Source organism: Macrobrachium rosenbergii, chromosome 4, assembly GCF_040412425.1.
Source record: "Macrobrachium rosenbergii isolate ZJJX-2024 chromosome 4, ASM4041242v1, whole genome shotgun sequence".
NCBI lineage: Eukaryota > Metazoa > Arthropoda > Malacostraca > Decapoda > Palaemonidae > Macrobrachium > Macrobrachium rosenbergii.
Window position 1 is genome coordinate 80,771,017 of NC_089744.1, and position 13,815 is coordinate 80,784,831.

General features: G+C 36.5%; 2 protein-coding genes across 5 annotated transcripts in view; one reads left to right on the plus strand and one right to left on the minus strand.

Moving 5' to 3' along the window:
• Nucleotides 1-13,815, minus strand: part of LOC136836022 (uncharacterized) — a 70,179-nt gene that overhangs the window by 4,839 nt on the left and 51,525 nt on the right. For 2 of the 3 annotated variants that reach the window (XM_067099921.1, XM_067099912.1), the window contains one exon: nucleotides 431-570. In XM_067099921.1, the coding sequence (XP_066956022.1) occupies nucleotides 431-463 (33 nt within the window). In that variant the 5' untranslated portion in view covers nucleotides 464-570. Of the gene's footprint in view, nucleotides 1-430; nucleotides 571-1,882; nucleotides 1,996-13,815 lie in introns of those variants that run through there. The other variant, XM_067099911.1, reaches the window with a different exon arrangement.
• Nucleotides 4,553-13,815, plus strand: part of tsl (torso-like) — a 66,553-nt gene continuing 57,290 nt past the window's right edge. Inside the window, exon 1 of one of the 2 annotated variants that reach the window (XM_067099959.1) lies at nucleotides 4,553-5,700. Coding sequence is in view for 1 of the 2 variants with exons in the window: in XM_067099934.1 (XP_066956035.1) it covers nucleotides 7,414-7,472 (59 nt within the window). In the remaining variant the exon portion in view is untranslated. Of the gene's footprint in view, nucleotides 5,701-7,398; nucleotides 7,473-13,815 lie in introns of those variants that run through there. The other variant, XM_067099934.1, reaches the window with a different exon arrangement.

The window sequence follows — 13,815 nt, forward strand, 5'->3', positions numbered from 1 at the left end:
CTACAACAAACTTTGTAATACTATACATTATGCAGTTAAGCTGGTCACAATACACTACTGCTTCTAATAAGTATCGATTTGTTGAATGTTCTGCGACATCATTCACTTCAATCGCTACTGAGAACCTGTATAGCAATCAACTCTACTCTTCGTTTGAGTCACTGATAGAACCAAAACGTATCAGTATTCCATAAAAAAAAGCGTAAGGACTGTTACTTTTACACAGGGGCAAACCCTTCAGTATAATAGTGAACGCAGAAATATCTAGGTAATATCGGTGGACGATGGAAAAGCAAATATTTTTCAACGCTCTCACATTAAACTCCAGTGAGTTGTACTATTGCCATCTTACATTTCTCTTGGCTTTCAGAGAAGTTTGTCCTAACATACCTCCTCGTTTGACGGTGAACTGATTTCTCGCAGTTCTTACCTGGCACGGCACGTATGGAACAACGCCGTTCATAATCTGGAGGCGAGTTCCTGGGTGAATCTGAGACAAGTCTGAGGTGCTGTTGAGATCGTCTGGCAATAATGCGGGTAACGCTTCGCTAAGGCGGTCGTAGCCATCACCTGCAGAGAAATTCAGTGCATATCAGTATAACCTAAAGATAAATATAAGATAAAATTGATGTCTTTTACTCTCCGAAGATTGAAGGAAATAAAAAAGAAAAACATTAAAATCGTCATTGATGAGAAAAATGATCTGCCACGTTTTTCAACCGTTCATTGTATATCAGTTGGCTTCTTTCTTCCCTAACTGCCTTCGTGTAATTTTGTTGTGTTATGACATTAAAACAATCTCATTTACTTACAGCCATCCACCTGAAGCTAGAAATCCATTTTTCGTTCTGAATTCCATAAGGAATCAAAGGTAATGACGACAATCTTAATGGGGGGACAACTATGATTTCTTTCAATGATTTTTCCATCTTTACCGACACTTTATCAAGAGTCAAGTATATCCAATTTTGCAGTAACTTTTCATCTGTTTGTACCAACAGGTTCCATTTTCAGTCATACCCATACCGCGTTGCCCTTGAGAAAAGTACCCTCACTTGTGTACGCTAGCTATCGCCATTAGCAGTCCACGATCAGCTCTCGGCAAAAAATTCTAAGCAAAAGTACGCTCAGTCTTGTTGCTAACTGGCATCCCATGGAAGCGTTTACCAGACAAAGCTCTAGATGGGGAATGGCCATAAGGTTAACCTACTTTGGTAAAAGTAATTGGGATTGCACTACCTAACCTAATATCTCTAAAAAAAAAAAAAAAGGTAAAAATTTTCTGGGAATAACACGCAACCACTTTGTTCTGCTAGTTATGTAACTGCATGCACTTTAGTTTAATCTTACTGTCTTGAATGAATGCTTGTCTGAATTGCTGGAACCACTGACTAAGATAACAGAATAGGAACCCCACATAAATCTTGAGGAAGCTCGGTTTAATTCCACTTACCTATTCGTATATGATAGGTAGTTCTATGATTGGCGTGCCAAGATCATTTTCAACACTATGTATATATATATATATATATATATATATATATATATATATATATATATATATATATATATATATATATATATATATTTGTATATGTGTATACATATATATGTATACATACATACATATATGTATGCACGTATGTATAATTCTACTATTGAGATTGACGATAACATGTTAAACATTGACGAGAAAGAATTCATGGTTGAAATATGAATAATGGTCTCGAACATAAAACAATTCGGCCACTTAATCTTGATTGCTGTGAGATTGTCGTTTTCATAATGATATGCAAACCCTAACTAACTTGATCTTGAATGCCAGCCACTCTTTTCAGCTAAAAAGTCAAATCACTAGTAAAGCATCAAGAGTATGACTCACCTTTGTCCCATGCAATTCGTCCGTACGTCTTATCGATGGTGAACATTTGCTTACATTGTCGGGAAGTCTTTCCACTATGGACTGATGGTCGAGCCAAGATCTCCCCCTGCGTAATTCTGAAAGGCTGATCGATGAATAATGGCCTCGAAACATAAAAACAACTTTAAGTTTGTTCTGGAAATAACTGATAGTCATCAGACCTTCTTAGGAACAGAACTTAATGCTTTAAGGACTTTGGTTTGATCCTGGAGCGTCATTTCTCCTCGCAGATTTCGCAGAAGAGGATTTGCTCACGCAGGGGGGATGGGTATATAACTGACAGTTGAGAAAGTCACTGTTTATGCGCCTTTGACGAGGAAAAAAACGATCGAAACTAGTAGATTGTGAATGATGCTAAGAACAGTGACATTACGAGTATAGTTGACTGTGATATATGCATGATTACGAAACGATATTTGATCTTGTGTAGAGAAAACTTAAACGATAAATAAACAGGTAAAAATTGCATCAAGAGTCATTCTGACTCGACGACCATTTTCCCATTCATAAGAGAGAGAGAGTTTGCTCGCATGGGTAAGAAGGTTCGTCCGAAATCACGTCTTATCGATGAGTGAAACATTTATAAACTTTTGTTAGTTGCCCTACACTGGTTATAACCGTTAAATATGATGTTTTCTTTGAAAATTGTTTCTCCACACTAACCTGTGATGTAACTTATAGGCTACAGTTCAGAGATCAAGCTCATCAGTTATGCCTAGCCTCTAATTCCTTTGTTATATTTTTCTCTTTTTTTTATCTTCCAATGACCATGGTTCGTCTTTACCCCTACTGAGGTATCCTATATGGGAAACTGCAAGATAGGAAAGACTTATGAAACAAAATAGGGTGAGTGGAGCATGCAACAAAGTATCTGGGATTTGAAAATGGTGACAAAAGATGAGAATATTTGTAGAAACTCGGAAGAAACACTACTATCTAGTTAATGTTAAACCAGTCTGTTCTTAGGTCATACCCTTTAAGTAGTCTAATTTTCAACTAGATGACGCCATAAAAGGGGAAGCCTAAGATGTTAAACGTAGCTGTATTTTTCGTGATGTTACAGTGAGTACAGACGACAATCACTCATGCACGTACATTGACAAGTGTTGCATGCTTGGTACTCAACTATGATGGTGGAGATGGGTTGAAGTCGATTCCAAGAAGAGAACCTAAATTCGACAGGAATTTGCACAGTGGACTTTGGATGGATTAGTACAGTAAATCACTGATTCCAGTCCCAAAAGGCATAGGTTCGAATCAAAGTTTCAACAGCAATGGGTTACTTTATTTCTTAATATTTGAGCACACACACAGATTTCGCATATATGTCTTTTACTGAACTAGTATAATATTAAAAAGCTCACTATTTGAATTTTGAACCATATATTTCGAGGATGGAACAGATGAAAGTTGAGAAACGGTCATATATAGGTTGGCATTAAGTCTCCGATGGTATGAGGTGACTGTTTTTGAGGAAAAAAACGATCGAAACTCCCGTTAGTAGATTCTGGTCGAATGATGGAAAGAAGGAGCAGTGAGGATTAAAGCGTCGATGTCGAGTAATAGACAAGTTCATATTGTTGGTTTGACTGATGATATAGATTCCAGCATCTTTCTTTTGTACGGACAGCTACTTTTGAAACGATATTTGATCGTATATTAAATAACAAGAAAAGCCGGAGTTTACAAGAAACCGTGTAGCGATAAATAACATTTACGTCGGGGAGACAGGTAGATCGCTTTCGCAAAGAATAAGGGATCAGTAATTCGGAGTTCAGGATTTTCCTACATTTCAGAAATACAGGCCATATCAAAACTGGGGTCATTGGTTTTCAAAAGTAGCTGTCCATACAAAAGAAAGATGCTGGAATCTGCTATCATCAGTCAAACCAACAATATGAACTTGTCAGGAGGACATGGACGACATCGACGCTAATCCTCAGACCGCTCCTGAAGAAGGTGTTCCAGGTCCGTCGGCAAACGGGAGTTAATTTTTATTCCTTAGGAAACAGTCACCTGCATACCATCGGAGACTTAATGCCACAACTATATATGCTTTGTATATATACCCTTGTAACATTTCATCTGTCCATATTTTTCCAGTGAACAGGGGCACAGAAGGAAGTGCCTGAAATATATGGTTGCAACGTTCAATAGTGTTTTATGGGCCTTTTTATCTTCATATATATATATATATATATATATATATATATATATATATATATATATATATATATATATATATATATATATATGTGTGTGTGTGTGTGTGTGTGTGTGTGTGTGTGTGTGTGTATAAACGATAACTGCAAGATAGCAGCTCTTTCTCATTTGTCCTGTGTATCTTATTGTAGACCTTGTAGCATGGTTGTCATGATTTTCATATACAATAACAATTCCTTCTTCATGCCTGCATATCCCTTACGGGTAAATCATGGTATTCCTATTGAACAATAATTACATATCCAAGGTGGTCCAAATATCGTAAGAGATAGACTGCTAATTAAGATATGTTCTATGCATTAGATACAGCATAGAAGATATCGTAATGAAGACCTAAGTAAAACCGAGAGCATTTCGGAACCACCGAATAAGCAAACTATAACGAGTAGTACAGAGGGAGCGAGAAACATTATCTGAGTAACAAACTAACGAAGATGATCTGCTCCTGGTTCCAGCTCCCCAGAGTGTTGCCGTGGATGTGGTTCAGGGCGGGAGGGAGAGAGGCTGAAGGGATAAGCTTTGGGCATTCCCTTACCAGCCTCGGGGTAGATGTGGGAGTGGATAGAGAGGGAGAGATAGGCAGCTCGGTACGTAAGGAGAGGAAGGAAGGACAGCCAAACACTGCTGGCTTGTGTAGACGCGACGGAGTGGGTCTAGCGCGCTGGCAGTTTTTCTCCCCGAGTAGACCGTGGATGTACCTTCGCTAAATAACTTGTTATCCATTGTGTACCTTGGTGGCTTTCATACACTGCATTCAAGAGCTTCCTTAGTCTGCGATCTGATTATAAGATGGTTATTTTTTACGCGGAATTCATTGCTGTTTTGATTAGCAATGCATTGCGGAAGTATTAGCTGATGCTAAAAACCTGTGCTTTAATTTTCACATTTCAAAAATTAGTTTTGCATACATTGTATTTTTGAAAGAATCATATTTGTTACGTGTAACTCACCCCTCGTAAATCAAATAATTCCAATCATTTGGATTAAATTACTGCCCATGAAAAGATCACACGAGCATAGTATTTCCCTTATGTTATTGTTCAGTTTATGTGTACTTGCATCAGAGTGAATAACGATGTTTTAATATTTTTTTTTAAGATTACAAGTTACTAAGTATCCATCTCACAATTACCTCGATAAGCGTCATTGCTTCGCTCATTTTTATCACTCTCTGCCTGCTGCCTCTCTTGTCGCTTATTTTCTCATGTTATATCTCAACTTTTGATATCGGATTTCCTCTTCACTCTAACCAACTCTGACGTCTCTGTCTCCCCGTGAACCAGTTTAAACCAAGCGTCTTGCACATCCAACTTGGTCTAAACATTGTTTTCTCGTTTTGTCAAGGTTCAAGATCCTTCCCCATTATTCATGTTGCATTTCTGCCTTTCAAACTCGCCTTGATAAAGGAAAACTTGCAAACAGCACAGCGCGCTAGATTGCTAACATTAGTAAATTATAATCGAATGCCTTACTGAAGTGCCTACTCTGACGAGTGGAATCGAGAGTTTTTGCAGACGCCAGCGTAAGGTGCCCAAGGAGAGCCGTTGCAGACTAAGGTACGTGGTCGTGTCTGAGGTTATCCTTTGCATGTCCCTTTTTAAGTTTCGTTTGAAAAAACTAATAAAAAAAACAAGTGCATCTTTGTATTACTTAGTTTGCCTGTTGACCAGATTGCAAAATATTTTTGCGAAGATCTTGGTTACTTACTCTTCTGGATATTTGCTTGTTTATGAAGCAAACAGGTTGTCTGTCTTTTTTTGGTGAGCCAGCTTTTGAGGGTTGTAAATATTCCATTTTTAATTAATTTTATTTTTATCGACTGTCTCATTATCACTTACAAAGCGACAACCTTATCAGATGTGGTACTAGAAATGAGTATTTTTGCCTTTGTTTAATTTATTTTCTCGTTTGGGAAGTCATTATAAAATATTGACATATCCTTTAACTGGTCTTACTTTCCTCATTATACCTATTGGCCCAATTTCTCATTGCGAAAAATACCTCTCAAATAATTGAAAATCAAATGTAGCATTAAAACTTATAAGACAGGGAGTTGGAATGTGATTTCCGAATTCAGTATTGTTTCTACGGAATACAAGTCCTCTCCCGCCCTCCCAGTACATATGCTCTTCGTTCAGATAGGCCGACTGTAGGCGAGAAAGGTCTCAGATTCGTGCATAACATGTACCGAAACATTTTCCCCATTTAGGCCTTAGGCCGTTTCTCTCAGATGCTGTCCAACACTTGTGTCTGACGTTTAGGTAGTTCCTAATTATTCACTTAGGCCTTGTATTGTAAATATATATATATATATATATATATATATATATATATATATATATATATATATATATAAAACACACAGAGAGAGAGAGAGAGAGAGAGAGAGAGAGAGAGAGAGAGAGAGAGAGAGAGAGAGAGAGAGAGAGAGAGAGAGAAATGACTGTCACTAAGTGCATCAAAAAGAACGTCTTTGTGTTAATGTTAGGGAAACCCGGTTTGATACTTCAAAATCCCAGATTGTGTATGATATACAGATAGTCAATTACAAGAAATAAATGATCATCGCACTTTGATATTCCTACATTGAAATAAGATTAGAACTAACGCAAAAAAAAAATATATATATAATATATATACATATATATATATATATATAAAATATATATATATATATCAGGCAACAGATAATATATATATATTTTTTTTTGGCTGCTCATGTCTGATCGAAAACTGATAATTATTTTGTGCATGTGTTTATGTGTGAATGACGGCGTGTGTCTAAACATTTCTGAAAAAGAGCGATTTCATTCCATATTCTCATCATGACGATTATTACGAAGTTTCACCTGCTGTGGTGTTCATGTACATTTCTGAACTCTGTGGTTGGAGTCACTGCTGATACGGGTCGTAGATAATATTTGCATAACGCGGCAGAAGCATCAGTGTTCTTTTGTGTGGCAATTCCCAGGGGGAGGTTTTGGGTGCATCTCGTCCAGTGAGTCTTCAGTTAGTCTTATATATATATATACGTACTCTGGCGTATTATTTTGTTTACGAGTGAGCTCTGCCACAGTTTGCAGAAGCGAGGTCCTGATACTAAGTTGCGTTATGTTGTTTGATTCTTCTGAGAATAGAATAGAATAGAATACAGAATTTAGGCCTAAGGTCAAGGGCTGGGACCTATGAGGTCATTCAGCACTGAAAGGGAAATCGACAGTGAGAAAGTTTGAAAGGTGTGAGCAGGAGGAAAACCTCGCAGCTGCACTATGAAACAATTGTTAGAGAGGGTTGAAAGTCAGATGGAAGGAAGAGAATATAAACGGAGGTACAGTAAAAGGAATAAAATTGTTTCTCGTTAGGTTAAACTGGCTTTGTGTCAGTACGACCTGTTGCTTCTTGAAAAGCTCGTATTCTTCGTACCCAGTTTGATTTTCTTTGATTCGTACTTTGTAAATATTAGCAGTACTTTTCTGCTGTTTGACGAATTCCTCACGAGCTTACGCGACACGAAAAAATAACAGTAATTCGCAGCTATAAAATAATGAGGTGAAATTCGACTTTACACTCACATGTTCAATTGAAAAAATATTATTTATAAGCCATATCAGATAAGGTTGTTTTAGGCAATCTACTATTTATTTCATTAAGTACGACATAAAATTTATTAGTCAAGTGTTATCAATTATATTTTCAGTTAATTCATTTAATTAAGCCAAGCCAGTGTTAACTCTATTAGCCCCTATCTAAGTAATACTGAATGCTATTCAGTTTCCCTCTGTGTTTTAGCTTTCTATAAAAGAAAACTACTGTGCCGGCTATGTCTGTCCGTCCGCACTCGTTTCTGTCCGCACTTTTTCTGTCTGTCTTCAGGTCTTAAAAACTTTTTCTGTCCGCAGGCTTCTGAGGCTGCAAATTGTTTCTGTATGTTGATCATTTTTCTGTCCGCCTTGTTTCTGTCAATCATCAAACATACTTTTTCTAAATTGTTTCTGCCCTTTTCTGTCCGCACTTGTTTCTGTCCAGTTTTTATTTTTATGTTTCTGTCCGCACTTTTTCTGTCTGTCTTCAGGTCTTAAAACTTCTGAGGCTAACTGCAAATTAATCGTCATCAAACATACTAAATTGCAGCCCTCTAGCAACGATATAGGATTTACCACCGTGCCGCGGTTCATACCAGGGCCGTTATCACCAGCATTATACCGACCACCGAAAGATAGATCCATTTTCGGTGGCCTTGACTATACGATGTACGGAAAACTCGATTGCGCCGGAGAAACTTCGGGGCATTTTTTACTTGTTTAAACCTGCCTAGAATGAAGCCGGTTCCGAAAATGTGCTAGTTGGGTAGAACTGGTGTAAATGAATTATTCAGAATCAGATTTTTATACGTTTTGATTTCTGTCGTCAGTTACTCACGCCGTTGGCTTTTCGAAGTGAAGTTTTCATTAAGCCCTGTTGTTGTTTCAGGTATTTCTCAGAATTCCCCTGGGTTTACAGAACTTCGCTGTAATATTTTCGGGGGAGTAATCTGGCCAGGGGTAACTTGGCTATATTAACGCAATACTTTCTTATAATTATGTTAGTTGGTCGAGCGAAAATAAATTTAGGAATTTTTACCTCTACCTACATCATTAATCATCATAATCATAAAGAAAATGTTCTAGATTTTTATTTTAAATGGTCTAGATTTTTTTAAAATGTTCTAGATTTTTTTTAAGCCATGCATATCTGCATTCTGCATCTTTGTCTATCACCTTAAAAATCTAATGATTTCAGTTTAATATCTTTTATTTTTCCGAGATGCAAGTGTTTAACTAAAAATTCTTACAGTTTCTTCACATAGATTTTGTTTGTGCGTGTTTGGAAAAGGATTGTTTTCAGTGTCCCTGTTTATGAAAAACACCAAATACTACGAACAACAAAGGTTACTTATCGATAAAAGTGAGAGATGAGAAAGGGTTCGTTAAACTAGTCGTTATGACTTTTTCTACTGCATTTTACTTTTGTAAAACGCCGCGTGATTCTGTCTTATATCATCCAGCATTCCTCATTTTATTCTAGTTCATACTGCCCTATAATGCAAAACTGCAGCATTTGCAAATTTTTCAAAATTGAGATAGATATGCCACCTACTGGGCTCCTGAAACACTAATACACAAGTTACTGCAGTCTCAGAATGATTCCTCAACGCTTTATTTAGGGGATCCCTTTTGCAGTGTCTGCAAAATCAGTAGTAAGGTAAGGGAAAACTGCAGCATCTACCATTTTTCTCAGTTTTGTATTTTTGCAGATACTGCAGTCTTTCATCTTAGGGCAGCATAGCTTGGGCTGGCTTATCCGCCAAGCTATTACCAAGCTATTAAAGTCAATAAAAATAAAATGTAGTTAGAAGATTTTGCCCCGCTCAAAGCTACATCTCACCCTGACTGAACGAATGCGTTCTGTAGTATGCGTTTTCTAGCTCTGTTTATCCTCATTCTGAAAGCAAGTGTTGTTTCGAACCAACAGTCTGCTGCATTTTTTAGTCCATTTAAGACTGAGAAGCAGTTGACGCCCTAATCTAGAATCGCCTAGTGAACTTTGACAAGATACGGACAGGAAGACTTTGCAATGATAGCTCAAGAGATATAGTAAAATAAAGCACAGAAAATTATAATGCTTATAATATGATATATTTTTGTGCATTATACGTATTTTAGTGTTTGTATATAATTAATTATTACTGTTGTAAAAATGCATAAATATTCATAATGAACCAGACTAAAAGGCCATCAACTTACAAAGGTAACAGTCCAAAGATAAAAACAGCATTACATGAAAAAGTGCAAAGGACAGCATTGAGAAATGAGAATAACAAGGAAATGAAAGTAAATTAGTGGTAATGACTTCAGCACTGCTGCTTTAGGACTTTCCTACATTTGTACACCAGACGAATAAAAGCAAATCAATCAAGCGTGGACGGTGACCATCCACAAAGAGAATAGTAAGATCTGACGCACGTAAAATTAATACTCTCTTTTCAGATAACGTAAATAGCTCGACAAACAATTATGAAACGGATTTTTCTTTAACCAAGCGCCTGCGAAAATAAAACGCAAAGCTGGTGTCACAGCTATAACAGTTACTATGCAGAATCATTAGGTACTGTCGTGCATGTGCAAAGCCTGCCACGGGTAAAGGAGCATGATAAGAGATCGTTCTCATACCACACTGACTGCACCACTTACTGAGCTATTCCAGGTGTGTCTGTTGAGACTCCCAGCAACAGAGAGATACCATCTGCGCATGGTCTTGAATGGGACTGAGACGAAAAGTTTGCTGCTTCAGACATTGCCCAATAAATGCAAGTAAAAGAAGTTTCCCTTGTTCATCAGTCCAGAACTGCTCTCCCAGAAAGAAATGGCTGTTAAAGTCTTGGTTCGCTAATATTTTTCCTGTTGAAAACCTAGAATCCGCTATGTTTGTCGAACTATATACATCTGTAGAATGTTACCAGTAGACTTAACACACATACCCATACCCACACACACACTCACACACACACACACACACACACACACACACACACACACACACACATATATATATATATATATATATATATATATATATATATATATATATATATATATAACACATATAACTATATATATAATATATATATATACACAAAAAAAACAAAAAGATATGACTGCGCCTGTCAGCTTCTACTATCTATCTATCTATCTATATATATATATATATATATATATATATATATATATATGTGTGTGTGTGTGTGTGTGTGTGTGTGTGTGTATACATATATATAAAGAAAAGATGAAAAAGGCACATAGTTTTAACTAACCTCTCCTTTGGTAATGATAGACCTCATCTGAGTCTGACAGAAATAAAAGACTATGAAATCAAGGGAGATCAACAGTTGTAAAGACAACAGTTCTTTCAAATATCAAAGATGAAGAGTTGAACTCCTGAGCGATATTAACTTTCAGATCCGAAACCTTGTTACTTATATATATATTTTTTTTTTACATTATGACGAAAGGCACGTACCTGCAATCATGCCACTTAAGACAAATACACACACATATACACACACACACACACATATATATATGTATACATATGTATGTATATATACTGAATATATATATTATATTTAAATATTTATGAAAAGACTTCTCGATCTGAGGATCAATATTGTATAGTAGTTCAATTCTTCAACTTTGATATCTGGTAGAACTGTTTGCGTCACAGTTGTATATATATACGTAGTGTGTATGTGTGTGTGTTTGTTTAAGCACGCTTACAGATTTGTATCTGCATTTAGTTACCAAGCTGCGGAAGATACCGAACATTGGCGTATGAAAACCGTAGACTTATTGACTCTCAGTTAAGATATGAAATTAAACTATGAAAAATTAGTGTAAAAAATGTTCATTATCATCGTTCCCGGTACGATGACAGACTTACTGTGCTGATTGCTTATTGGGACGAATGCACCAATTCGAATGAACCCCCTATCTGGTCTGAATGCATCGCACCTTGGACTGGATGGCCGAAAAAAAATAATGGCAATCCCAGAATTTTTTTAGATAATGTTATCTAAAAAAATGTAAGTTATTTAAAAAAAATTAAGATTTTAAGAAATATGTGGTGTAGTCAAAATCATTCACAACAAAAATTTCAAATTTTAAAGTTCTTTGATAATGAACCCACTTTTTAATAACGCGCGCGCGCGTCCACAGACACACACACACATAACTATCATTGAAATTTAAAAATTTCAACCTTGAAAGTCTTTAAAATATAAATTCAACTTTGTAATATATATATATATATATATATATATATATATATATATATATATATATATATATATATATATATACTGTAAATACTACCGTACAGATACATGAGCCCCTGAATTCCCATATATCATTAAAATACATCTGCTTATTTTTCCTTCAAACACAAACGCAAAATTATATCTATTAGCCATTCGCTGTTTTCTCAACCATGCCTCAATATAAACATAGCACAATAAGTTTATCACAAGGGGGTCCGTTCTTATTTCCGCTATCAGCTTCATTTACATAATTGCGCAAAGAAAATTCTTTCCTTAGGAATGCGCAGCGCAAAAACGAAGACAACTCTCGATCTCGTGAGGAATTTCTAGCGAGAGAAAGAGAGAGAGAGAGTTAGTTTTGGAATGCGTGGGAGGTGGATGGAAGGGAATTACGACCAGAAGAGAAGTCTCGTCATGAATTCCGAGAGAGAGAGAGAGAGAGAGAGAGAGAGAGAGAGAGAGAGAGAGAGAGAGAGAGAGAGAGTTTTGGAATGCGTGGGTGGTGGATGGAAGGGAATTACGAGAGAGAGAGAGAGAGAGAGAGAGAGAGAGAGAGAGAGAGAGAGAGAGAGAGAGTTTGTTTTGGAATGCGTGGGTGGTGGATGGAAGGGAATTACGAGAGAGAGAGAGAGAGAGAGAGAGAGAGAGAGAGAGAGAGAGAGAGAGTTTTGGAATGCGTGGGTGGTGGGTGGAAGAGAATTACGACCACAAGAGATGGGCCGTCGGGAGTAGTGAGGGAATACTGTGCTAAGGTGATGATGGCATTCACTGGCTTGACCCCGGCGATGGGGTGAAAGTGTACGTGGGTCAGGCTAAACAGGTGACCTGGAGGGAACCGGGAGGAGTCGAAAAGAGAGAGAGAGAGAGAGAGAGAGAGAGAGAGAGAGAGAGAGAGAGAGAGAGAGAGAGATTTAGTTCCTGTTTCCGAAGACTGGGTGTCTGCTATCCTCATGAGCTGTAATTATACCGAAAATTAGGTCTGAAAGATCTACTTTGTATTATATTACGTATGAAAGATCTGTGTATTATATTATGTCTGAAAGATCTATGTATTATATTATGTCTGAAAGATCTATGTATTATATTGTGTCTGAAAGATCTAGTATTATGTTAAGGCTGAAAGATCTAGTATTATGTTAAGGCTGAAAGATCCACTATGTATTTTATTATGTCTGAAAGATATGTTATGTATTATTTATGTCTGAAAGATCTGTTATGCATTATATTATGTCTGAAAGATCTGCTATGTATCATATTATGTCTAAAAGATTTGCTATGTATTATATTATGTCTGAAAGATCTACGCATTATATTATACTGAAAGATCTGCTATGTATTATAGTATGTCTAAAAGATCTGCTATGTATCATATTATGTCTAAAAGAGCTGCTATGTATTATATTATGTCTGAAAGATCTACCATGCAGTATATTATGTCTGACAGATCTACTAAGTATTACATTATATCTGAAAGATCTCTGTATTATGTAATGTCTAGTAGATCTCCTATGTATTATATTATGTCTGAAAGATATACTATGTATTATATTACGTCTGAAGGATCTTCTATGTATTATATGGGTCCCCTTGTCGCCACTCAGCAATGATACTACTGTATAATAGCCAAGGCAGTAGAACTGTCATTGCTAGCAGTAGTTAAAACTGATTGTCATTGCCATAATACTAGTAATTTCATCATTTTAGTGGTACTGATAGTAGTAGCGAGAGGAAGAATATTTTCGTAATTATTATAATGTTATATTGAACTCCACACTCATGACAGAGTAATATTGATATTGCTGCTATTACCGAGAATAAC